We start from the raw sequence: 27878 nt of genomic DNA, 5'->3' as shown, positions 1-27878 counted from the left end.
TTAATCTTGGATACTGTTGGTTACACTGCATGTGATAAATCGGAGAGGGGAAGAGATACCTTTCAAGATGGACAGTGGCACCCCGAAAAACCCATCACCTTCCCCAGTAACTCTTCGGACCATTGGGCTGGTCCTGCTCTCAAACCCAATTTCCCAGGGCTGGCTCACCCATGCAGGAACACTGCTTCATTTCTTTACACTTGACGGCAGCTGAATGTGTGAACGTATTCCATTGAAAAGGACTGCTCACATTCACATGTCAAAATAAGCTGCTAGTTTACCATGAATAAGCACTACATTGGTACATGCAGCCTGATCACACATCCCCTGGTGTGGACAGGAGGAAAATGCAGTGAAGTCAAAATCAAGCTTGGATTGCTGTGCCACCCAAACCCAGGCTCCTGGGCCAATACAATGGGGGAGACGTGAATGCTCTGTTGGTGGCATCATAGCCATTGTGCTCTATTCACTGCAGTAATCAGGGAATGAAAACCAGCCCTAAGCATCATTTGATTGGGTCACAAGGATACCCTGTGTGCATGCACACGCACACACATTTATTTTATAATGGAAAAGGCACTTCAAATTCTTAAAGCAAAATGTTTCAGATTTCACCTGCATGAAGGCAGAAGTTGAAAAGCTTTGCTATAAGAATTCTAACTCTTTCTTTCTTTCTTTCTTTCTTTCTTTCTTTCTTTCTTTCTTTCTTTCTTTCTTTCTTTTGGGGTGTGTGTGTGTTTAATCACTAACACTGTTACAACAGTGACTAACTGCATCCTACCAGGATCTGTATCAAACTTGCCTGTTGTGTTGTTTGAAGATTTCATTAGACACTTTTTATACACTACAGTTTTGAATGTGTTCAAAGAAAGTGTGAACGTACACGCAAGGGCCATTTACGGACCCGCAAGAGGGTGTGGCGTGGCAGAGATGGGCTTCCACACACTCCGCCAAAGTGGACAATGACCCAGAACATAACCCATGTGCAAAATGGGGGGTGCCAGTACCTGTGTGTGTGTGTGAGCATCTCATGACCTACACAGGGACTGCACCCTTCCTTGTAAGAATTTTGCAACAGGAGCTGGTCTTAAGAGGTAGGATTCCAAGATATAACCTGCCATGTTTATAACAGTAATTTTCCACCATTGCCACCACCTCTGGACGATGTCTCTCTAGCCCAAATCCCACACCACCCCCTACATATCTGTAGGTCTGTCAAACATTCTTTATGCTCAGGGTGAATTGTGGGAAATGGTATCACAGTGTGATTTGGAGAGAGGGAATGCAGTGTTTAAAAAGGAATAGTGAATTCCACAGATGCTCAAATCTTATAACAACTAAATTTATGACCTGTATAACTCATGCTGATCACAACACGGTCAGTGTTTTGTTTTTAAAGATTTTATTGGGCATAGCCCAGAGTCTTTTTCAAGCACATCTTCACAACGGTCAGGGATAAAAACTTGTTGCTTTTTAAAGGGAGGGAGATGAGATTCCCTGGAAACTTCCTCCTGACAGAGAAACCCCTGGGCCCCAAGGCAATGTTAGCAAAATCCAAGGCTGGTCCCACTGGTAGGCTTGGCCCTCTAGCCCCTTTCAAGACAGGAGTGGCCAAACCTATTTGCGGGTTCCAAATGGGAGGCCAAAGTGGCTGACTGAAAAGCAAGAGCCCCCACAGGGCAGGAGCTCAGGAGTTTGAAAGTCCAGTGGGGAAAGTAGGCCAAGAAGGCAGGCAGAGCCTGTACAGGATGTGGGGTGGGCAGGTGAGGAAAGACCAGGAAAACTGAGTTTGACAAAGGAACTCTCCAAATCTTTACCTGCAGGAAGCATGCCTGCAAAAGTGGCTGACTTGCACAAGGAAATGAATCACAGGATAAAAGAGGACACCCATTTGCATTGCTTTGCACAACCAAATTTATATGGTTTGGCGAACATTTGGAAATCATCACTGTAAATTAAGCAGAAATGCAATGCATGCCAAGGGGCGATGGGTAACTTCAAGGCTCTTGCTGGTCCTTTTTATGGCTCCTGATCCTCAAACCAGATGTGGACCAGAAGCCGCCCATCAAAGGCAGAACACCTTCAAGCAGAGGACTGTTCATTGCAGGACCCTTGGCCACCTGAATGCCTGCCCCATTCTTCAGTGGAGGAGCACGTTCTCTGTGTCCTCCTCCTCTCCTCCACCCCCCAGGCCCTCCTTGCTTTTGCGGCTGTGTGTACACACTCCCTTCCCCCACTTTTTTTACTGTCTCTGCTGCTTGTTCGCTGCATCTCTTTCCTGCTTCCTCCCCTCAATCCCCTGAGGATCTGAATGATTAACTCTAGGCGCTCTTCTGGGAAATGCAAGGGAGAGATGCTGCTGGCAATGGTCATTTTGGAGCAAGCCCCCTTCTGCCATCTCCCAACATCTCATTGGGAACTTACTCATAGCTAAAGGGAAAAATCAAGGAAATCTCTCTGCAGCCAGGCTGAGGCCTAAGGCTGCAATCCAGGGATGGGGAATCCAGCCCCATGAGCTTCAAGCAACACAACCAATGGTCAGCTGTAGCTCAACAACATCTGCAGGGCCACAAGTTCCCCTCCCCTGCTATAACCAGTGCTTTTTTCTGGGGTGTATGCAGGGGTATGCATACTCCTAAATATTTTGTGAATCTAAGTTTAGCTTCATTTAGGGGCACTATTTCAATATGAGTAGGAGAATGAAAGTGCCCCTAAACATTTTTTTTAAGAAAAAAAGCACTGACTATAACCCCATGTACCACTACCTAGGAGTAAGAACCACTGAGCCTGATCAGCTTATGGAACAACAAACTTCTGTGCTTCAAAGTTGCACAGTCATCCTAGCTTCTCAAGAATTTATTTCATAAAATTTACGAACTGACAAAAGAAGTTATGATAAAATGGGCAGTTGATTTTGATTATAATATTGATTATGATAACTGGGTAAAATTATGGAATGAAGGTGTGAGGTTTACGGCATGTTCTACTTTAAAAGAAAATTTAATGAAAATGAGGTACCGGTGGTATATCATTCCGCTTAAACTAGCAGAAATGTACAGAGTGAGTAACAAAGCTTGTTGGAAGTGTAAATTAAAAGATGGTGAATTTTTTCACATGTGGTGGACATGTGAAAAAATTAAAAAATTCTGGGACATGATTTATAATGAAATGAAAAAACTTTTAAATACACCTTCCCAAAGAAACCAGAGGCGTTTTTGCTAGGGATAACAGGGGATGAATTAAGAAAAGCGGATCATAAATTATTTATGTACACCACAACCGCCGCTAGGATTCTAGTGGCTCAAAAATGGGAAACCCAGGAAATCCCAACTTTAATGGAGTGGCAGACGAAAATGTTTGAATACGTAGAATTGGCGAAAATGACCTATAAGATTCGGAACCAAAAAGTAACAAAGTTTGAAGAGGAGTGGAGTAAATTTGTTGAGTACATACGGAATAACTGTAGAAGCTTAAAGACTGTAGCAGGGTTAATATAAATCTTGTGACGTGGACAGAGTGTAAATAAGAATCTGTAAGAGAGGATGTTAATTGTGGGAAGGAAGGAAGCCCGGGCGCGATAATGCAGATGGTAAATAAGAAGATACAAAATGTTGAATGTAAGAGTCTATGTTTTATTTAACTTTGTTTTGGAAAACCAATAAAAAGCATTTTTTAAAAATTTCATAAAATTTATCGACTGCTTAATGGAGAAAAAACCTCAAAGCTGTTTACAAAAAAGTTAAAACAAAATTTTCACTTTAAAAAAATCACAGCAATGATTTAGAGCATACAAAAAATAGAAAAAAAACAAATTAAAACTCACATCAACTTCTAAACATCTGGGCAGGCAGTCTTGTCTGAACTAGAAGGTTTTTACTAGGTGCTGAAAAGAATACAGAGAAGGCGCCTGCTTGGGTTCCAGAATGAAATGGGTTTAACTCTGGTCAAGAAAGTGAAATACTTGGGGATTAACATGACAGCAAAAAATGTGAACTTATTTAAAGACAATTATGAGAAATGCTGGACGGAAGTAAAAAAAGATCTAGAAATATGGTCAAATCTGAAGCTTTCACTGTTAGGCCGTATTGCTGTGATCAAAATGAATGTATTGCCTAGAATGTTGTTTTTGTTTCAAATATTGCAAATTGTGGACAAGATGGATTGCTTCAAGAAGTGGCAGAAAGATATTTCGAAATTTGTCTGGCAGGGCAAGAAACCTAGAATAAAATTTAAGATATTAACTGATGCAAAGGAAAGAGGTGGATTTGCCCTGCCAGACATAAAACTTTATTATGAATCAGCAGCTTTCTGCTGGTTGAAAGAGTGGCTACTTCTTGAAAATACAGACATTTTGGATTTAGAAGGTTTTAACAACGTATTTGGATGGCATGCATATTTATGGTATGATAAGGTCAAAGCACATAAAGCATTTAAAAATCATATTGTAAGGAAAGCTTTGTTTAATGTTTGGATAAGATATAAGGATTTATTGGAAAATAAAACCCCAAGGTGGCTATCACCGATGGAAGCGAAAGCTTTGAAAAAGCTCAATATGGAGGCCAAATGGCCGAAACATTGGGAAATTCTGGAACAAGAAGGAGACAAATTGAAATTGCAGAGTTTTGAAAAATTGAAAGACAAAGTGAGAGATTGGCTCCATTATTATCAAATAATGGAGGTTTACAAGTTGGACAGGAAAATTGGCTTCCAGGTGGAAAAATCAAAACTAGAAACAGAATTGTTAGAACCCAATACTAAGAACTTGTCAAGAATGTATAACTTGCTGTTGAAATGGAATACACAAGATGAAACATTGAAATCAGCCATGATAAAGTGGGCACAAGACATTGGTCATAACATTATGTTTGCTGACTGGGAACAGTTGTGGACCACCGGTATGAAATTTACGGCATGTAATGCCTTAAAGGAAAATATTATGAAAATGATTTATAGGTGGTACATGACCCCAGTCAAGCTTGCAAAAATTTACCATTTGCCTGATAATAAATGTTGGAAATGTAAAGAAACTGAAGGTACATTTTTTCACCTTTGGTGGATGTGCCCAAGGGTTAAGGCCTTCTGGGAAATGATCTATAATGAACTAAAAAAGGTATTTAAATATACCTTCCTTAAGAAACCAGAAGCCTTTCTCCTGGGCATTGTCGGCCAATTGGTGTCAAAGAAAGACAGAACATTCTTTATGTACGATACAACAGCAGCAAGAATACTCATCGCAAAGTATTGGAAGACACAAGATCTACCCACCTTGGAAGAATGGCAGATGAAGGTGATTGACTATATGGGATTGGCAGAAATGACTGGCAGAATCCGAGATCAGGGAAAAGAGACGACGGAAGAAGACTGGAAGAAATTTAAGAATTATCTTAAGAAACATTGTAAAATCAGTGTGTGTTAGAATGAGGTGGCTTTAAAAATTAAATGGAGTACAGTTGTAAAGATTAAGTTAAAAGAAAAGAAAGGCTGACAATTAGACAAAATTAAGGGTGAGGATTTGCTGAACTAAATATTTGAAATGGGAATGCAGAAAGGGGAGGTATGAGGAGGTCGGTGAAATAAGTTTTAAGAAAATAAGGTTTTGAAATTATACTTGTTCTTTTTTGTTTGTGTTTATGTGTATTGTTTTGTCTGATATAATTTGTAAAATCTCAATAAATATTTTATATAAAAAAAAGAGAAGGCGCCCGCTTGACCTCAACAGGGAGAGAGTTCCAAAGTGCAATTGAGTTCTTCTTCTTACAAAGACGGAAGGGATATTATATCTGTGGCACCTGTAATAATGCCAATTCCGCAATCTCATGAGACTATCCCTGGGCACGGAGACAGAATTGGATACCAACCTAACTAGCTAACTTTTCACACTGATTTCAATGGGATCCAAAGACAACCGACTTACGCTGGATTCAAACCACCACATCTGCCAGCTCCTCACAAGTGCAGCATTCTGTACCCTGGGAAATGCAACACTGGCTGGCTGTGCAAAGCTACTGCGATTCCTGCATGGAATGAGACTGAACGGGCTTCAGGGGCATCTCCATGGTGTTTCTGTGCAACAAGCAATACCAAAAGAATCCACAGCCCCCATTTGAAAAAAAAAAAAATCCCTTTCTCCAGCATTCAGATCCTAGTATTTTGTCACTGGGAAAATGCAATTCTTCTCTTAGCTAGTGGGGCCCTTGCTTGTTGGAAGTCCTGAATGGAATGTGGTTGAGCAAGAGATTAGGCATCTGTGGATGCAAATAAACAAATAGTGACAGCTTCCCCCACCCACCATGCTTGCGCCATTAAAACATGCACCTCTGTGATTATTTTCTCTCCTGTTACACACATTATTCTCCATAATTGCAGGAGCACATCTTGCAACCATCCAAAATCCACCCCTCCACACACAGACTTTTTACACCAGCTACCATCTAACCCTGCTTTCCTCCAAATTACTGCTTTCCAGGGTTTTGGACTCCAAATCCCACTAAGCCCAGCCAAAACAGGAAGTAATCAGGGATGATGGGAGCTGTAGTCAAGAGATATCGGGAGCATGCCAGGTTAGTCAAGGCTGATCTAATCCAGCCTCATCCACTGGCCCTGACCAAAACCGTCCCCATTTTAAGAAATGTCTTGATTTAAATGGAGTGGGAGAGAGAGAGATCGTAGTCCCCTGCACAAACCTCATTCATCCTGCCCTAATCAGTGCGTCTCCCACTGCAAACAAAAGCAGAGTTTATCTCCCCATCCCATGACCCGGAGGAGCACTAGCCCAAGCGTAATGCTGTGGGTAGAATGCTTGTATATAACTTAACTGAAAGGCGCTTAGCATGAGCTGGGCCTGTCTAGAACAGTAATCCTATGCACATTTAGTTGGGAAGAAACCCCACCAGGGCCGCCTTACTCATAGGCACTAGGGGTGCGGGGCACCTGGGCACTGGGCTCTCAGGGGCGCCAGACCGAGAGTCCGAGGAAGAGCCTGCCCGTTGGTCGGAGCACCACAGTGGGCTCTTCTGTTGCGAGTTCGGGGGCTGCCGAGCCAGTGAGGCACTGAGGCGGCTGGCTCTGCCCTCCCGTGCGCCAGGGGGGCCACCGGGCAGATCTTTGTACCCTGGCGCTGCATATGCTTAAGACAGCCCTGAACCCCACTGAACAAAGTGGAGCTTATTTCCAAGTAAGCATGCATAGAACTGTGCTGTAAAGAATCTGCAAGCAGTTGCTTCATGTGTTGGTGGGGCAGGGGCTGGCCTCTCCAGTCCAGTTTGTTTGAGACTGTTGAGTCCAGCAATCCAAATCTAAGCAGCCAGGATTCCCTCCCTTTTTAAGCACAGCTGGAAGCTTTGGGTTGGAAGGGGCAGCTGTGAATAAAGAAAAAGAACAGCATGTATTTGGAAGAAATCAGATCTAGGCTGCTACCAAATCCCACTTGCAGGTTATGGTAGCCTTCACCTACACCTTCTCTTGGCAATTAATAATAATAATAATTTTAAAAGATACAAGGACTAGAAACACTATGCTAAGTTATGGGGGCAGGCAGGTGGGTAAAGTAGCACCTCTCGCGCAATTGGCTGGTGTGCTAAATGTCGCATTTCACAGTCCCATTTCCAGATTCTCAGCCCCCATGCCATGAGCCAAACTTGGTAGTGCACCAAATTCCCAGCACATGCTGCTGCTGCCCCATCCCCCATAGTCTGCAGCTGGCAAAAAACTGCACACCTCCAAAGCCTAAGCTGGCTCGCTCCTGAGGCTCTACTGCCTAGGCAAAGCAGCCAACGGTGCTCAGACCACCAGCTCCCGGCAAAGCTGCTGTCCTCAGCCCATCTGGCAAAATCATTCCTTCTCTCACCCCAAGCAGCTCCCCCCCCCCGGCCAACACATTTGTTTCTGAACTTGTCTAAACTAAGCAGGGAAAGGAATGTCTCTTTGGGGAGTCTGGAAGGAAGTGGTTTGGGTGCTTCTCTCCCCCCCCCCCCGTTTACCCAGGATCCTCTCGTTTCCAGCTATTGTGGGCAGAGGAAGCAGCAGCCCCATCTGAGGATGCACAACTGGAACACTGCAATCCTTGAGGAGCCTCCAAGAGCAGATCCGCTCAGCCACTCCGGGTGAATTAAACCCACCATTGACGAAAATCCATTTGGTCTATTTATAACAACTGCCAAAGACTGCCTAAGTCCTCTTGCACAGCTTGGAATATATAGTCTCCTCTTCCTCTCCTTTATATAAGAAAGGAAGGGGGAAAGAAATTCCAGCAGAAGTGGGAAGTGGGACAGTCTCAACAAGTTGTAAAGTTGGCTTTGGATACATTCAATGTTCAGCTGCAAAAAAAGCAGTACATTTCAAGAAACTTGTGCTCCCTCTCTAGGATTTTTATTTTATTTTCAAACATTTCTATACCAGCCAGGGTGGTTCACGATGATATAACATCAAGACCAACAAATGAGGGAGTTGTGGTCCTACAACATCTGGAGAACACCCCCCACCCCTGCTTCAATGGTGTGTGTAATTTTGTGATTTACTCTTCCAAATTTGCTAACTTGTTATTATCATCATCATCAACAACAACAACTACTTGCTGGTTCTGACCCCTTTTATTTTATAGCAATGCTGTCTTTCATTATAGGTCCTTCAAATTGGTGGCTTTTATCTTAGTTATTCCATACTTGGTACTGTTTTTAAATATGCTCTACACAACTTGAAAAAATTATATATTTGTGGTCTATGAAATTATGAAATACATATTAACTATATTAAGCCTTCCCAAAAAAACCCCTGAATCCCCATAATCCTATGCAACAGAGTTAGATTTCTGAACACCCAAAGCCACCAGGACTATCCCAGTTCTTCCTCAGTCCAGCCACATTTCCATGTCCACACTGCATGAATTAGTGGCTTGCTGCAGGCTCAGTCAATGCCCCAGTGCAGGTGATGGGTTGGTACAGGAAAAATGAAGCCTGCTTCCTCCAGGTACCATCCTCACCTGGCCTACATTCTTGCTTTTGAGTTAATGCAGAGACTACACTGAAGGTGAAAGAAGCTGGCATGCTAACACATTCATATGCACTGCCCAGTCATGTTTTTCCACTGGATCTTGAGCCTCAGCCCTCCAAGAGAAAGAGTTTGGATACCTATCTCCCTATTTCCCCATATATAGATCAGGATGGGAAACCTGTGGCCCTCCAGATGTTGCTGGACTACAATTTGCCATGGACTCCAACAAGCTCTAGAGCATCACAGGCTGTCAATGGCTACAAGCCATGGTGTTTCCCCTCCTCTGTCGCAGGCAGCCCACCTCCAAAGATGCTGGCCGTGCTCGAAGGCTTCCTTAGGCACCAAGTTGGCCATTGTGAGAACAGGACACTAGACGGGATGGGCCTTGGGCCTGATCCAGCTACATCCTTCTTATGTTCATCACCTGATGTTTGCCTCTTAGAATAGGATTTGTATGTGCGAATACTGAAAACTCACATATAAACCTTGAATTTTAAGGCAAAGAAGAATCATCATCTGAGGTCACAGAGGCCGTCCTAATCTGTTGCCAGTAAAGTTACAGCTCTGCAATTGTTCTACATTGCACAACCCACGCCAATTTCCATATACTTGCCACTTTGCATCTTTCGTTCTGCTTCTCTTACTCATAGAGACATGCAAAACAATGGCACCTATCCTCTTATCATGGAAAATCATCCTCAGCCCCCTCAAGAGTGCAATAGGTCAGCCTTTCTAACCTGGTGCCCTCCAGAGGTTGTTGGACTACAACTCCCACCAGCCCTGACCACTGGCCATGCTGGCTGGTGCCGATGGGAGCTGTAACCCAGCAAGACTGGAGGGCCAGTTTTCTCTGCCTTGCAAGAGTGTAAGGGTGAGAATCAGCACCACTTCTGCACCCAACCTCAGAGGACCCCACAGTGTCCTTCCTGACCGGAAGAGAGGAAACCCAATGCCTTAACTCATGGCAAGAACAGTGACCAGTTCTGGGCACCACAGTTCAAGAAGGACACTGACAAACTGGAACGTGTCCAGAGGAGGGCAACCAAAATGGTCAAAGGCCTGGAAACGATGCCTTATGAGGAACGGCTAAGGGAGCTGGGCATGTTTAGCCTGGAGAAGAGGAGGTTAAGGGGTGATATGATAGCCATGTTCGAATATATAAAAGGATGTCCCATAGAGGAGGGAGAAAGGTTGTTTTCTGCTGCTCCAGAGAAGCGGACACGGAGCAACGGATCCAAACTACAAAAAAGAAGATTCCACCTAAACATCAGGAAGAACTTCCTGACAGTAAGAGCTGTTCGACAGTGGAATTTGCTGCCAAGGAGTGTGGTGGAGTCTCCTACTTTGGAGGTCTTTAAGCAGAGGCTTGACAACCATATGTCAGGAGTGCTCTGATAGTGTTTCCTGCTTGGCAGGGGGTTGGACTCGATGGCCCTTGTGGTCTCTTCCAATTCTATGATTCTATGATTCTAAGGACACAAGCAGCATCTTCAGAGAGCCAATGATTCTGCTGTGTTTTTGTCTCAAGAGAAAATGAACACTACAATATAAAAATAGATGCTGCAGAAATAGATGATTTATTCTAGCCCAAGGCTGATTGGAACGAGGAGAGACCAAATCTTTTGCAGAGATGCATTGGGCAACCTCCTCTCTGTGTGGGTATTTCAGAGTCACAGGAAACTACGGAGATTTCATTTTTCATTAAGGAGCACACAATTTAGGAGTTACAGAGAGCTAGATACTCTTTAAAATCAACCAATCAAACAAACAAACAAACACAAGAGGAATTCATTTGTGCAACACTTCATTCCACTAACACAGCAAACACAAGCTGAGGAGCTAGTGGGGGTGAACCAACTTGGAAGTGGACTCTGACAATGTTTGCAAGACTCCATTGATAAAAATATTATAGTTCTAAGTTTGGATAGCTAGTGCGGACACTGACCTGGGAAGTGTGGTGAACTTGGGTCTAGGCTACCTCAAGATGGTTTCTGAGATTTTGGCAGAAACACATTATTAAAAATATAAACAAATAAAAGCCTTTAAAAGAGAAATTTGGACATTATTCTTATGGCATATGCCCCCAAAACATGTTGGCTCTCCCAAATGTGATGCACATGGCTTTTGGTATGTCTCTTTTTTCAAAGGTTTATACACTGTAACTTTAAGAGCATGTGCTCGACTTTACTTTTCCCTCCTCCCTCCTAGCCCTTTTTCCTTAAGTGTCATGTCTTTTTAAATCATGAGCATGAAGGCAGGCACTGTCTTAGCACTGACTTTTGTAAGCTGCTGTGAGAGCCTTTTTAGCTAAAGCACGAGCTATAAAAGCTTTAAATAAATAAATATCAATAAAAATAGGAGTATCATCATATTCACTGTCTAGCTGTTTAAACCGTGCCTACTGCTTAAGTGCACCAGTTTAGCAAGGAAGCGTGGAACTGAAGCTCCATGGTGAAGAAGAGCCTTGCTGCTGATCATGAGGCTCCTGTATGGATGCCATACCTCTTGTGATCCTGACCGCCAGGGAAAGGGAAACCACCGTAGCTCAGCACACGAGAACACACTTTGAATGCAGAAGATCCCAGGTTCCATTCCAAATACGGGTGGGAACTACTAATGCCAACACACACACACACACACACACACACTTGGAAATGCTTCAAATGCACTTCACGGCCTTTTCTGAAACCTCTGCCTTGATTTGACTTGGAAGAAGGGACAGGATAGGAAACCAATACTCGGTTGCAAAGAAGGCTTCACCTCTCATGCCACATGGAGATCAGAAAAGGACACAGCAGACAAGAAGGCAAATTGATGCCTGGGGTCCCCTTGCAGACGCCCTGGCAGGAACCAAGCGTGCAGATACGTTCTTGGACATCTCCCACTTAGGAACGAATCCACTGTCCTGCCAGCACTGGGGCCCCTGTCCACTGGCCTGGGAACAGGGAGAGGGAAGTTAATGATGCTTCTTTCAGGACCAGAACTGAGATAATGACGAGAGGAGCTGCCAAGGACAAAGGGGTCCTGACCTCAAGAAAGCCAAAAAACAAAAGCAAAACCTAGAACTGCTTGATGCTACATTGAATAATAAGGGCTGCTCGCTGGGCCCTCTACTGCAGCTTGAAATAAGCAGTGGAGGATTTGGCGAACAGCTTGTCTGGCCGAAGGACACACACCAAGGCATTACCTTCCACTGTGCAAGATGAGGGGTCCATCTAGTTAAATCAATGACCCACCTAGTCAATGACCCACCAAAGCAGCAGTGCCCTCAAACACAGATTCCAAATCTGTCCCAGACCTTCTACCTGAGACCTCCTGTCATTCTATGCTTGAAGCATCACTGGCTGGGCTATCACAACCCGTTCTGGTTAAAGCTATACCAGAAAGACAGGCCGGCCTACACTCAAAACTCATCCTTAACAGACATCTATCTTAACTTCTCTTTGAACATTTCCAAGGAAGGAGATTCCACAACTCATTGAATTGCTCTTATATAGTCATGATTTCTCTCTCCTCCTCTTCCCCGCCCACCTGCCCAAATCTCTTTATGTTTACTCTAAATCTGCTTTCACCCATCCAATAATCTAAACCCTTTAACTTCCTATTCTCCTATTTTTTCCCTTTCTTACATTCTTCTTTAAATACTTGAGTTTTGTTTTTGATTTTTTAAACAACAGCAAGTCAACATCTCTCTCCTTAATCTTATCTCTCCAGAACAAGCATATCCGCTGCTTTTGGCTTTTCCTCTTCAGGATACTTGATCTTCCTCATAGCTTTCCTCTTAATCCTTTTCAACTTGTCAACATCATAATTTTACTGAACAAAAATATTCCAACCATGGCTTACCAACGCAGCACACAGCGATAACATCACCCCTCTTCTTATTAGGCAAAACACTTGGTATGAGGTCAGGTACATGCTATGCAGATGTTGGATCAGTTCATATTGTTATACCTAACTAGCAGTTCATTTTTCCTGTCTACAAAAGCTGATGTTCTCCCTGCTGCCCCCAGCACTCCTGACTAGTTGTTAGGGCAGTTCACAGATGAAATATTTGCATTTTGATCAAGTACTGATCCAGCCTCAAAGCAATAAAGGCCTGCAGCACTGCCCTCCCCCCGCTGATGTTGCACTCCAGCTCCCATCAGCCCCAGATCAAGGATGATTGGAGTTGGAGTGCAGCAGCATCTGAGGGTCAAAGGTTCCTCATCCCTGACTCCATTGCTGAATTGCCCATATCATGTTCTCATGTTCAGCAAAAAGTATCCCCTTGGAGCTAGAAGGACATGATTTAAGCAGGAGCAGTGTACACTGTAGTTAATTGTTGGCGCTTGTCTTCACTTACCCCACCCCACTGCCCTGCTCACAGTTGTGAATAATATTTCTATGTTATAAATGGTCTGTGTCAACATTAAGAAAAAGAGGAAGGTAGAGAATAATATATATGTGGATGGCCCCTGGATCAAGTGGCTTTTCTTCTTTAAGTTCTCAGAGTTCTTAACCAAGCTCTAGGTTGTCCTCTGAACTAGCCAGATGCTTAACTGAGAATCAATCAAAGTCAGTCAATCCTTGGGGGGAGGGGGGGACACAAGGTTTTAGAACTGTCGTTATAACACTAAGAACAACAGTAAAAACTCTTAGGTCCAGTGTGCTTACAGTTTCTGGCAACTAGACACCCTGTTTTGGTGACTGTAACATTGGTTTAGGAGCCATTTGGCACTGAGCTTATGTATCTGAGTTTCTCACACTGTGTACTGTAGAGATGAAAAATCTGTGGCCCTCCAGATGCAGCTGAACCACATCAGCCCAGACCCCTGACCATGTTGGCTGGCACCAATGGAAGCTGCAATCCAACAACATTTTGAGGGCTAAAGGTTCCCCAGACCTGTGTCTATTTTGCATGCTTTCTGTTTTAAATATTTCTGTTGTTTTCTGATATCTTTATTGTACATTGTGCAGAAGGTGATCACAATAATAATAATAATAATTCAAAGTACGATCAGCAAAAGGCATACACAACTGCTGGTTTTGGACCAAAGCAGAAAGAAAAGCAATCCGAATTATTCCTTTTCATAAAATCTGGCTCAAGGTGTGCCAGAAAAAATGTCCTTCAGGAATCATAAATTTCACAGTTCTCTCTTGCATTATAAATGGCAATCAATCTAGATCAAATTTTAAACTTTAATCAAAGCTTTGGTTTATTGGTTACACCCAACCAATTTTCTGAAGCTTGAAGACTGAAGCTACAAACTGATTACAACCACCCTCCTTGCCTGGACCGTGAAAACTTTGTTCTAAAATCAATCAATTAGCAATTCTGTGCCAAGGAAAAGCTGGATTCTCGACAAGCAGAAATTATGCAAAACTTTGCTTTTCTCTAATGCAGCACAATGAATTCATTCCATTTTTAAAAGAAATTGTTTTACAGAACTTATTCTAGCACAGCTAGTCACAAGGAGGGTTTTTTGGGGAAACCATGACTGTTTAAAGTGGTACAAAAGGGTTTTAATTGCATAGTGAAGGTGGGGCCTAGGACCTGGAAGACCAGGGCTGAACTCCTCACCCCACCCAGCCAGGGCATGGAGCTCACTGGGTGGTCTAGGCACTGTCTATAAGTCTTACTTACTTACTTACTTACTTACTTACTTACTTACTTACTTACTTATTTTACTGTCCTCAAACCAAGGATCACAGGGCAGCTTACAATATAAAAGCACAAAAATAATACTATAGCAAAACCAAAACAAAAAACCAATAACCCCAACACAGTTTTAAAGGCCATATATTGTTTAATTAGCCAAAGGCCTGGGAGAAGGATGGTTTTGCCTGGTGCCTAAAGATATGTAACGAAGGCACTAGCTGAACCTCCTGGGGGAGAGCATTCCACAGATGGGGATCCACTGCAGAAAACGCCCATTCTGTTGTTGCCCCCCCCTCTTGTGGGGGAAGCACACAAAGAAGAGGCTGATCACAGGATCTGCGTTCATATAGGGAAAGGCAGTCCTTGAGGTACTGAAGTCCGGAGCCATTTAAGGCTTTATAGGTCAATGCCAGCACTTTGAATTGGGTCCAGAAAGTGATTGGCAGCCAGTGCAGTCGGGTCAGGATCGGTGTCGTATGCTCAAACCATCTTGCCCCAGTGAGCAACGTGGCCACCAAATTCTCCACCAGCTGAAATTTCCAAATCATTTTCAGAGGCAGTCCCACATAATCTATCTCACAGGGTGGTTGTACAGATAAAATGGAGTGAGAGGAGAGACTATGTCTGCCACCTTCAGGTCCTTGGAGGGAAAAATGTGGTAGGAATGCAATACAGTGGTACCTTGGTTCTCAAACTTAAGCCGTTCTGGAAGTCTGTTCCAAAACCAAAGCGTTCCAAAACCAAAGTGCACTTTCCCATAGAAAGTAATGAAAAATGGATTAATCCGTTCCAGACTTTTAAAAACAACCCTTAAAACAGCAATTTAACATGAATTTTACTATCTAACAAGATCATTGATCCATAAAATGAAAGCAATAATCAATGTTCTGTACTATAACATAAATAAGATAGTATTGTAGATGATAAAAATAATCAATAATAAAAATTCTTACCTGCACTGATGATTGTCATTGTTTGGCTGGGGGGCTTTTATCCATTTCCACAGTCACTCAATCAATCAATCAATCAATCACAAAAGAAAAAACAAGCCACATTCACAAAAATGAAAAAGCCCCACAAACAAAAACACAAAAAATAGCAAAAACAAAAGCACCAAATATCACCTCAGAATACTGCAGTCAGAAATGGAAGGCTTTAATTACGATTGGGGGGGGGGGCTTAAATTTGCCACGCAAGGGTAAAACGGGATGAAAAAAGCCTTAATTACTATGTGGGGGATTCAAATGAGCTGTGCAGCAGTGAAAATGGAAGCTCAGGAGCACGTTTGGTTTCCGAGGCAAAGTTCGAACACCTACTTCCGGGTTTGCAGCGTTGGTTTGGGAACTAAGCTGTTCGAAAACTGAGGTGCCACTGTAATAGGCAACGATAAAATAACTTATCTACTTCTGCCTCCAAGGAAGCAGAAAACAACTCCTTGCACTTTCCGGTATCTGAAGAATGCTGTCACATCACAAGTCTCCCCTTCTTCAACTATTCATCACAGAACTTGTTCTCCATCTTCCTGCCCTCTCCTGCATCTAGAACCAAATCCTGCACTTGCAGAAACTGCAGCTGACACCCTACCTGTGGTACTTAGGCAGCACTGGTCTTCAACTGATGGGTCAGAGCCCACTACTAAAGGGATGGGCAGAACCTATGGCTTTCCAGGTGCTATTGGACTACAGTTCCCATCAGCCCTAGCTAGCATGGCCAATGGCAAGGAGTGATGGGAGTTGTAGTCCCAACAACACCCAAAGAGCCACTATTTCCTCATCCCTACACTGATGGGTCGCAGCCTGATCTAAGGTGGGTCACAACAAAAAACTACCACTATACAAATATATGGTAAAAAATATATAAAAGGATGTCACATAGAGGAGGGAGAAAGGTTGTTTTCTACTGCTCCAGAGAAGCGGACACGGAGCAATGGATCCAAACTACAAGAAAGAAGATTCCACCTAAACATTAGGAAGAACTTCCTGACAGTAAGAGCTGTTCGACAGTGGAATTTGCTGCCAAGGAGTGTGGTGGAGTCTCCTACTTTGGAGGTCTTTAAGCAGAGGCTTGACAACCATATGTCAGGAGTGCTCTGATGGTGTTTCCTGCTTGGCAGGGGGTTGGACTCGATGGCCCTTGTGGTCTCTTCCAACTCTACGATTCTATGATTCTATGATTCTATGAAATGTACGGGACGCGGGTGGTGCTGTGGGTTAAACCAAACAGCCCAGGACTTGCCAATCAGGAGGTCGGTGGTTCGAATCCCCGCAACGGGGTGAGCTTCCGTTGCACGGTCCCTGCTCCTGCCAACCTAGCAGTTTGAAAGCACATCAAAGTGCACGTAGATAAATAGGTACCACTCCGGCGGGAAGGTAAACAGCGTTTCCGTGTGCTGCTCTGGCCAATAAAGCGAGATGAGCGCCGCAACCCCAGAGTCGGAAACGACTGGACCTAACGGTCAGGGGTCCCTTTACCTTTAAATGTACATTGGGGTTAAAAGGTGGTTCCCGGTCTGAAAATGTTGAATTCTATGACTATACACAGTGAGTCAACCAGCAGCGATCACGAATGTAACTGCTAGATCAGAGCTTTCCAAAATTTTCATGTTGGTGACACACTTTTTAGACATGCATCATTTCGCAACACAGTAATTCAGTTTTACTAGCAAACTGGAGGTTAAACTGACCCCTTTCCAGCCCTGGGAGGCGTAGGGAGCATTCGCTCGACACACCTACACACTGGAGCCGAGACACAAACATGTCGCGACACAGAGTTTGGAAAGCTCTGTGCTAGATGCGATAAAGAAATCTTTAAGTATCCTATCCCTGGAGATAACCAAAGGCTCTCTTGCTCTCTACACATGTGCCAGTACAGCTAGAAGGCACAAAAGAGAGAACCTGTGGCATGGGAGCTGGCATTCAGAAAAAGACTGTGATGTGGTTGCAGAACTGTAAAATCACATGCATGGAGTTCCCATTCAGGAGCTGGCATTGCTACAGCTGGGCAGAGTGTGATCAAGAGAAGAGGCAAAAACCTATTGCCTGGTGATTTGCTTCCCTCACAAGCCTCCTACACCTGAGATTAAAAAAACACTGCAACACAAGGACAAAACAGGAATTGTTAACAGTTAACAGTGGCAGCAGTCTAGCCCAAACATGGCCCCTTTTAAAAAGTGCTATTGATTTCCACAGGGAAGCACCTGCTGAATATCAGGGACAAAAGCAGAGCAGGTTGAATCCTGAGCATCTCTAGTTGGAAAGATCTGGTACAAAATGATGGGAAAGAAAGACCTCTGCTCTGAAATCCCAGAGAGCCATTGCTAATCAGTGTAGATAACAGTAGGCAAGTATAAGGCAGACTCATCTGCAAGTGGACTTCAGCTCTTAACTTTTGTCTGGATCGTGCCCAGTGCTAGGGCCTTATATCCAATCAGAAATAAGAAGGTAGTTAGAGTCCCTGGCATTTATACATAGTTTATGCACTATGTGATCTGAGATTGCAACACACTCCTGGCAACTCTGCACAGAATTTGCCATTTCTTCATCTTTGAAGAGAAGCTAGCAATGCCTGTGTTGTCCTCCTCCCTCTAGCCTTGCTTTGCTCTCATGCACTCTTTGGGTGCAGAAGGAGAAGGTGCAGGTGGGGAAGTTTGCCCTGGCAGGCTGCAAAACAACAGGCAAACAGCAAAAGACCTAAAAAAAGAAGTTCCCACACATCATGGACCTGTCACAACTGTGGGAGGAGATCAGCACAGGTGGCAAATGTCTCGACGTGGGCGGGGAGATAGCATCCCCCAGGTTCCACCCTGGAACCTGCCCTTCCTCTTCCACACACCAAGCCATTATCACTCGCCTCATCTGATTGCAGCAAAGGAGAGATTTGCATCACCCACACAGTTGGGACAGAAGCCACTCGCTCGACAGAAAGGCACAAAGGCTGGGCTGGAGCCTTGTCACTCATGCTCACCTTTGCATATACATCAGGTGTGCTGACACTGGGAGCAAGCTAAGAGGTGTGCACTTGTTATGCAAGCCCTAACTGTCCCAGGGACCGTTACTGAGGACCAGTTTCACCACACAGCAAAAAACAAACAAACAAAACCAACCAGCTTGACATTCTGGGTCAGCTAATAAAAAATCCACATGCCAAACTCTGCCACATGCAGCCCAGGAGTTACTTGGAGGATTATTAGGAGATTTGGAAGATCTACAATGGTTGACAAGGCTACCACATCTGTTCCATGCTGGAAAAAGGATTTGAGCCTGCCCTGCCCAGCTCCACATCCAACATTGTTCCTTAACCTGGGACACCAGCTCCTATCACCTGCTCTCTGACCGCATTGGGTTGACAGGAGTCCATGATATCTGGAGAAAGCACTCTCCCATGTGCCAATTCTGCACACTGAGGAATTGAGGGTAAAAGATAAGCCATGCTCACACCATCCCCACAGAGCCACTGGTGGAGGAACGGGGGCGGGTGGGGGGAAGCGCACACCCCTGGCACCATCAGGGGGGTACCATCATGGCCGCCCCCTGGACACACGCCGTGCACCCCAATTGTGCTAGGTGCCATGCCCCAGTGGGCGGCACGCCACACCCCCCCCAGGACTGACGCCACATCCCCACGGGTGGCGCACCACACCCCCGCCCCCAGTGCCGAGCATGCAGCTTCGTCACTGCACAGAGAGTGCTGGTCTGGCACTTTTCCATCATCCCTTTCCAAATCACAGATGAGACATTTGCAGAGTAATAGGCACTTTCCTCCCATTTAGAGTCACGAGGAGCTGGTAGGGGGAATCAGCAGCTTGTGCCTTTGGGCAGAAGAAGGGGGGGCAGCGGAGGAGGAAGGGAACAGTTTCCCAGCAGCAGCTCTAGGTTTAGACTGCAACAGAAGCTCTGGCTAGAATTATGTATGTTATGTGTTTAAGGGGGTGGGGGCTCATGTCAAAACACACAGAAAACAGAGGGGCAGCTCAGCCCACCTTTTGGGCCACAGTTTAGATGACGGCAGTAAGGGGTACGCAAGCATGGTCCATGCATTCACCTATATTGATCTGGGTACATAGGCTGCCTTTCTATCCCAGCCCTCCTGCAAGTTGTTCAGAGGGGCATACAAGGCTCTCTTCCGATCCTCACAACAACCCTAAGAGGTTGGTTAGGCTGAGAGCACATGAGTGGCCCAAGGCCACCAAGGAAGAAAGTTGAACCCAGGCCTCCCCATGACACTAACCCTGATTGTTCTGGACTGCACCTCCCATCCTCTTTGACCACTGTCCATGCTTGTCTGGGTCAACAGAGTCCCAACAATATCAGGGTGGACACACACACAGGTTTCCCCATCCCTATTGAACCACTAGGTCACAATGGCTATTACAAAAGACATGCTCTTTGTTGCTTAACACTGTCAGAATGGCCAGAAATAAAGGTCAGAGCAGAGGTGGGAACAGGCTTTGCTTGGAGTCTGGGGGGGAGAACATCCAGCATTAAAGTAACTCTTGTTGCAGCTATAGAAGTTAGAGAACTCTACAAAATTCCTCTCTCAAACAGACTCCGTTAATACAGACACAACCCCGTAATTTATAGCTCTCCTGTCAAATGAGCTAGATGATCATGAATTTAAAACATCTGGGCTGGAATCAGTCATGTTCCTCTCCCCCTTCTCTGTGTTTACAGCTATTATTCTTATCTCGCTTCCCTTCCCCACCCTCAAAAGTCTTGAACTCATGACTGCTGTTGGGCAACGTGACTTACTCAACTAGCTGGTGGGCTAAGAATAGATGCCGTCCATGAAATTTCATGTATCCAGGACTGGCACGCTTGGAGCGTAAAAGAGGAATGCCGAAACAGGATGTGGGGAGGAGGCCATGTGCAACATGCATCTCAGAGGCTCAAGAAGGGCCTTCACAGAATAGACACTCTTTGAGGCACACACAGTCTGTGGAGATTGTACGTGTGGAAAGTACAACAGTTTGGAATTCTTCAGCTAAGAAAGACAGCAAAACTGCTCTTCTCTGAAAGCTGGAATTCTCAGGTTATAGTATTCAATGCACCATTTCAAATCCCACATCTCATACAGCAAGACTTCAGGAATCCTAAAAGGCGAAAACCACCACCAATGACTAGGGCCTGATTCCAGAAGCCCATCAGCTTGGAAGTGGATAGGCCTGCATGGTCAGAAGAGGCACAGTGAACCAGCACACAGGACACACAGAAACCTTGGACCAGAAGCCCCACGGCCCAACTACTAGAAGCCTCTGTTGCCTCCCACTAGCAGTCCAATAATCAAGGGACGGACGTGTTCCTCTGTGTTTTCTAGCTGCTCCAAATGAGATGGCCAACCTTCCTAAGCCCAAAGGATGCACTCCTCCAGAGAGTCACACACCGGGGGTGGGGGGTGGGCAGGGGGCAGACGTAGGCTGAGCCGCTGACATGAATTTTTACCTTTGTATAATTGGCTAGCTTCTCTGTGAGGGTGTGACCTGGGAAGAGGTATAAGGTCTGGAGGGCCGCATTCAGCTCCCAGACCTAAGGTTCCTCAAGCCTGACTTACGGCCCACAAGGGGGGGGGTGAGAGGGAGTAGGCAGGAGCCTCCAGGCAGACTTTGCCTCTTGCCACAAAAGGTTTAAAGCAGGGGGAGGCAACCTAAGGCCCGTGGACTGGATGTGGCCCAATCGCCTTCTCAATCCGGCCCACGGACGGTCCAGGAATAAGTGTGTTTTTACATGAGTAGAATGTGTGCTTTTATTTAAAATGCATCTCTGGGTTATTTGTGGGGCATAGGAATTCATTCATTCCCCCCCCATATAGTCCAGCCCCCCACAAGGTCTGAGAGATGGTGGACCGGCTCATGGCTGAAAAAGGTTGCTGACCCCTGGTTTAAAGGTTATCTGCATGTCCTCCAGCTTTCGGCCCTGGTGAGGCTGGGACTCCACCTGGAGAATGGGGGCCAGTCAGGGTGGTCTACACAGTGGAGGGCTGTGACTAAGACAGTGGCCCAGTTTTAAAACATCAAAACAAAGATGTATCACCATGCAGCTAGAATTTCCAGAAATGCACCCCCCCCCCCCCCGGTTTGGAATCAAAAGTCTGCTGAAGCACGAAATTTGTGTGTGGGAAAAGGCAGCTTTGACTCTTTGCCCAGAGGCCTGGCCTATAGTGTCAAGCTGAAAATATTTCAATTTATTCCCAATATTTGCATGTATGGGTGTCCCCCTCCCCGCCCCCGAAATATCCATATCTGGAATTATGTATTTCTTGATGCCCAGTGAAAGAAGCTCCCCAGCTGCCTCCCAAAGCCACTTCCCCGCTTTACAAGCCTCCTCACTTGCTCTACCAGGAACTGCCTACAGGAGTTTTTTTGGAGTGACTGTTTGTTATGCACTCTGTTGCCTCTGAAGAGCATTCAAATAAAACCCAGCAGAAAGGCAGCTGGCAGGCTCAGGTGGCTTTCTGATCTATTATCCAGGCTATAAATAGCTGCTGGAACCCAGATGCCTGGCTTCTAATGGTTCTTGGAAAATTCTCAAGCACACCTTAAAGGGGTGGGAGCAGACCAATAGCACCTTAACCCTTAGCAGAACAAGGCTTGAAAGCAGAAAACTTTTGGAAATACCGGTAGGTTGCTATGAAATAATCTTTGCCATTGAACAGTTTGGCAGTGAAGGAGAGGCAAGAATGCTGAAAGTACAAGAAAACAGCTAGCAATGATTTCAGCTCTGATTCTACACTGGGGCTACAGTTTATTAAAATTATTATTTCAACTAGCAAACAGCCTTTTCAATTGCACCCCAGCTCCTATCACCATAATTCTGAAACCAGATCATGTTTTTGTGGGGGGGGGGAGAGAAGAGGGTGAATCATACATCCTTTCCCTCTGTTTTGTATGCACTGTAGTCTCTTCGGGGCAAAGACTGCCAATGTCGGGAGATCTCATGCCTGACAGAACATGGCAAGTTCAAGGATTAAGGGAATGAAAAGGACACGGGTTATAGACAGCAATGTTTTTCCAAACATTCTACAAACAAAGAAGACTTTAAACATAGGATGCCTGCTGAGGAACATTGCACAGGACGTTGGGGCCACATAGAATCATAGAATTGGAATAGACCACAAGGGCCATCGAGTCCAACCCCCCCATTTTAGGGCACATACTTGGTTTCACACAAAGCACTGGCCAGGACAGCTGGATCTCCTCACTGGCCCAAGTGAACTGAGTGTACAGCTTACAGGAAAAAAATCAGTGCTGGTATAGCATATATTTAAAGAACATGAGTTCCCCCTAAGAATTTTGGGAATTGTAGTTTGTTATGGAGGCTGGGAACTGTAGCTCTGTGGAGTTCCCAGGATTCTTTCATGAAGGCCCCGTGCTTTAAATGTATAGTGTATACGCAGCCTGAGCTACAAATCTTGCCATGAAAACACTGGGTGGCTTTATGTCAGCCATTCTTTCTTAAGTCTCAGGCCCCCCCAAAAAAAATCTGGAAAAGGCAGGGCAGGGATAATAATTCTGACTTAGTTTACAGGGCTGTTGTTTGAGGTTGCTCAAAGGTTCACAAATTATGAGAACAAGAAAGAAAAAACAGAAAATATAGGGTGAAATTAATCCGAAACTACAACTGAGGTCAGTGTCCGAAATTAGCCAGGCATCTTTTGCACCTGCCTATCAACCACTTGCGACTGAGTGAAGATGCCTGGGCGCCAGGATGGTGCCCAACGTCTCCACCATCTGGAGGTGCATAACTGGGGGGATCATTGGATCTGGACTGTTTTTACACACCAACACCCCATCATGTAGAATTCCATCAGTTATATTTTATCTGCACAATTGGAATGAATTTCAGGAACCAAAATGCTTTTTCTGTGCAGCCAGAGCAGGAGCAGACACCATTAAGAAAAGGATATGTGGACCATCCCTGGATCAAGTGCTTTTTCTTCTTTAAGTTCTCGAAGTTTTTAGCCTGGCTCAAGATTGTCATCTGAACTAGGAAGATGTTTCACTGAGAATCTACCACAGTCAGTCCATCATTTGAAAAATAAAACTTTAGCGTTGTCTTGCCCCAAAATGGCAACTAGGCATTCTGTTTTGGCAGGTGCAATCTTGGTTGAAGGAGCCACGGGGCACCTGGCTTGTATATCTGAGCTTCCAACACTGACGGCGGAAGAAAGAAGTGTACCACTTTTGACTGCAGGTGGGGAAATCACATGCCTGAATGCTTTGCCATGGGGCAGTGGAGAGGAAAGGGAAACCCTATGTAAGGAAAGCAGATGAGGATAGCAAGGCCATCTAGTTTTTGATGTTTGTTTTTTGAATACAGGGAAGAGTTTAATAGTCTCTCCCACCCCACCGAAAGGTAACAAGCAGTTTGAAATGGTACAATCCAGGAGCAGCTGTGCCACCTGAGCTGCGTATTTGAAGAGGATGACGTGTGGCTGGGTGGTAGACACAGAGCAAGAAGCACGGATTAGCTGCAGCTCCCTGTGAAACAAGGCAGACCTCCCCCTCCACTTATCTGGCACACAGGCAGATAAATAGTAAGCCATCACCCCAGTGTGAAAAGAGGAGACTAATCTCTGAATGCCAGAAGCTTTGACTGACCCTCCTCTCACTTGAGACTTCAGCAAACGCCTCTTGAACATTTTCCAAAAATGTAAACGTACCCATGATGAAAGCAGAGGTTGCTCAGAAGCAAAGCTGTATGCCAGTTCCCCCAGCCCCACCCACCAAAATAGCACAAGAGTACATGAATTTCACAGGTCTGGCTATTAATACAAGCACAAAATAAAATGATGACAGAGAGGAAAGTTGAGCAGTGTTTTCCACCATTTCATCCATTTTCAGCACCTCTTTTGCGGAATTCAGCAGATTTAGGTTGCCATCGTCCCATCACGTGTGCACACGCCGGAGGTTCCTTCTGAACCAATGATGTGCTCAATGATGTGCAAAGGCAGGACTCAGAGCTTCTTGTAGTGCAAGTCCCACAAGGCAATCGCAGACACCAGACACAACACTGAGCAGGAGCTTCTGACGCATTTTCCTTACGGAATCGCCATGGCAGTGGAATTCCCCATTGGAACTCTGGCACTAAAACACCACCCACAGGAGCACATGGAATAGATCAGTGCGTGGGGCAGCACTCCTAAGGCAAAATCTAGTTGCCTCTCTCTGCAAGGGACCTTAACCAGTACCAGCCTCACCCCCAAAGTCAGTAGTTTCCATAGCAAATTGGATCAGGTCCTCCAAATGTTGGACTCCAACTCTAATCAGTCCCAGCCAGCATGGCCAGCAGACCTGGCTAGCTTCAGTAAGACTGCTACATCATGTGCCCTCCAATCATCGCTTTGACACATTACAATTAAACAGCAGTGATTTCTGAGCTCCTGTACCACTCACATACACACCCCAAATCTTTTTTTAAATGCATTTTTATTAAAGATTTTCTTGATTTACAAAAGTATATGTAATGTCTGTCTATCGTATTTTTACCATGTAGTCAGTTTCATTTGTTGAGACATTAGGAAGAATAGGGGGAAAGAGGTGGGGGGGAGATGGGGGGTGGGGTCGGGTGGTGATGTTTCTATTTTACTTAATATATGTGGGGTTTTGTGTCAGCGTTGCTTGTGCAGGTTCTCTGCTGTTCACTTGTGTTCCTTTGGTGGTGAGAGAGGTTGGGGTTGGCCTAGGGTGTGGCTGTTCGTTTGTGATTGGCTGTGGTGGTCTTTGTTTTCGTGTGTGAGTGGGTACACACCCCAAATCTGAAATGAGGTTGGGACCACCATACACTGAGGACCAGGTGCACACAGATCTTGTCTGAGGCCTAGCCAGGAATAAAGTTATAAACTCAAACAAAAAAGCAGCCAGCTCCTGCTTGGACTGCCTGGTCAGCATAGCACACGGAGGTCCAGAGCAAGTGTACCCGGCTGCCCTCTCCTCTGCACAGGCTGATCAAGACCAAGGCATGTGCTGACAAACAGATCTGTACCAAAAAAACCACAAAATCCTTTGATCACTTGAGACGGAGCTACAGGTTGGAACTCAACCTAAAGGCTGCTTCACCTTGCAATCAGGGCTGAGAGGGAATTGGGGTGCTTAAAACTTTAATTGCACAGCCATTTCCCCCTCCACATCCTAGACCTTTGCAAAAAAAAACCTGCCATGGTGCAAAGAAAGGACAGGGAGCACCTTTAACTGTTGTACGCCAAAATCCCCTCTACTAAATAACTATTAAAAGTGCAGGAGCCTCCTGTCCCCTTTTTGCATCTAGCTAGCTCAACCACCACTCATGAGAAGGGTTTAAAAAGCTCTGTGGAAAAGATGGATTCGTCTGATGCTGCTCGTCAAAAGCCTGTTGAGATACCCACACCTGCTAGAGCAGGTAAGGGACCCTGCGGCCCTCCAAGTTCTGCTGGACTACAATTCCCCCTCCTTTCTTCACACCGCTCCTGGGTGGCATGCATCAGGCTGCTGTATGGGTCTGTCCCTGACTCTAGAAAACACAAGATAGATCCAGTAACCTGAATCAAAATATGGATGGTATAGATCAGGATGAGATAGCAGGCAAAGATGAGCAAGGCCTCAAAAGAGAGGAGTCATAAATCTTATTTGGTGAGAAAGATGGGAGAGGGCTCATCCTGCACCTTTAGGAATTGCATATCAAGGCTGGCGGGGGGGGGGAGGCAAGAATATCACTAGGTGGGGCATGTCTCACCCAAGTGCTGCTGAGATGGAAGAAACTCACCTTCTGGAATTCTTTCTTCTCTGAAAAGCACAAACGCACACTAGAATTTGACTTCATTCCAAAATTAAAGGCAAAATCTTACACGTGTTCAGTGGGGCTTACTCCCAGGTTAAGTGTTAAGTATAAAATTACAGCCTTGAGTTCTTAAGAGATATAAACAAGTCAGAGTGATACAGAGGTCAACAACACCTACATCCGGGATAAACCTATGTGGTGGGACTGAAACCCTAAAAATGTTTGATAATGTAAGAGAAAAATAGTGGATTTCCAACCTCTCTCCTTTTCTTGTTTTTTCTTCTACATGTCAGATGGAAACACTAAAAGCACCAGAATGGTACAACCTCAGCCAGGAAGTGCTTGAAATCTTCTACCCAGTTTCCAGAGTAGATATCTTAGAACCAGGGCTGCCAACCTTTTGGAGCCCATGTGCACTGCACACACCCTGCAACCAAGTGCACACCACAACTTACTCTACTGGCTCCAACACAATGTCTTCATTCAAGCTGCTTTCAAGAGGAGGGGGGAGGTGCAGGGAAGTGAATCCTGTGGGCATCAGAGAAGACCTCTGTGGGAGCTTGTGTGTCCATGGGTGCCCCGTTAGAGATCACCAGCTTTAAATGTGTGTATCCTGACTCTGGAAGGAGAGAAACCAAAGTCCCTTAAGCCCTTGATCACACGCAGAAAGTAGAATGGGACTGTGCACATAAGCCTGTCCTTGGCTGTAGGCAGCAAGGCTTCTGAATACCAGTTGCTGGAAACCTCCGGAGGGGAGAGTTGCTCTTGCATTCAGGTGCTGCTTGTGAGTTTCCTAATGGCATCTGGTTGGCCGCTGTGAGAAAAGGATTCTGGGCTAGATGGACCATTGGCTTGACCGAGCCACGCTTTTGTTATGTTCCTATGAGGGCTGCACATTCAGCAAAAGGGTGGCTATGCATGAGCAACTGCTCACCTACGGATGCTACAAATAACTGAAGACCCCACTCATTCAGAGGTCACAACTGCATGGACCACCTACCCAACAGTAGTCATGTTCTTAACATGGAACTACAGCTCCATGGTGGAGAATCTGCTTTGCATGCAGAAAACCCCAGGTTCAGACTCTGGCATCTCCAAGTACCTGCCCATCAGTAGACAATACAGTTGCTAGATGGGCCAATGGTTTACCTCATGATATAGTAGTTTCCTATGAGCCGCTGCTCACAACTATCCACTCCTTTTGTCCATATTGTACATATAAACATCAAGAGACAGCGCCAATGGTGCAGTTACACTCAACCCCACAGCACAGAGGGAGAACCTGCAGGCCTCCAGGTGTTGCTGGATCCCCAATACCTATCAGCCCCAGCCAATGATTGAGGATGATGGGAGCTGGAATCTACCAGAATCTGGAGGGTCAAACTTTCCTTCATTCCTGCCCTACAATGCAAATAACATGACAAAAAGGTTCTCATGCCCATTGAACGTCACCAGGTCCGTTGCTCAACCACACTCCCTCAAATTGTTAACATCCCGAAAGA

At 45.2% G+C, this 27878-nt stretch overlaps 1 protein-coding gene across 11 annotated transcripts in view; it reads right to left on the bottom strand.

Annotated features, from left to right (window-relative positions):
- Positions 1-27878, bottom strand: part of HDAC7 (histone deacetylase 7) — a 201963-nt gene that overhangs the window by 85984 nt on the left and 88101 nt on the right. The window contains exon 1 of one of the 11 annotated variants that reach the window (XM_082207918.1): positions 15583-15616. The exons of the other annotated variants lie outside the window; for them this stretch is intronic. Within the exon in view, the coding sequence (XP_082064044.1) occupies positions 15583-15601 (19 nt within the window). The 5' untranslated portion in view covers positions 15602-15616. Of the gene's footprint in view, positions 1-15582; positions 15617-27878 lie in introns of those variants that run through there. 11 annotated transcript variants of the gene reach the window in all.

Source organism: Podarcis vaucheri, assembly GCF_965113315.1.
Source record: "Podarcis vaucheri genome assembly, chromosome: 2".
NCBI classification, from domain to species: Eukaryota; Metazoa; Chordata; class Lepidosauria; order Squamata; family Lacertidae; genus Podarcis; species Podarcis vaucheri.
This window is presented reverse-complemented; position numbering and strand designations above follow the sequence as displayed.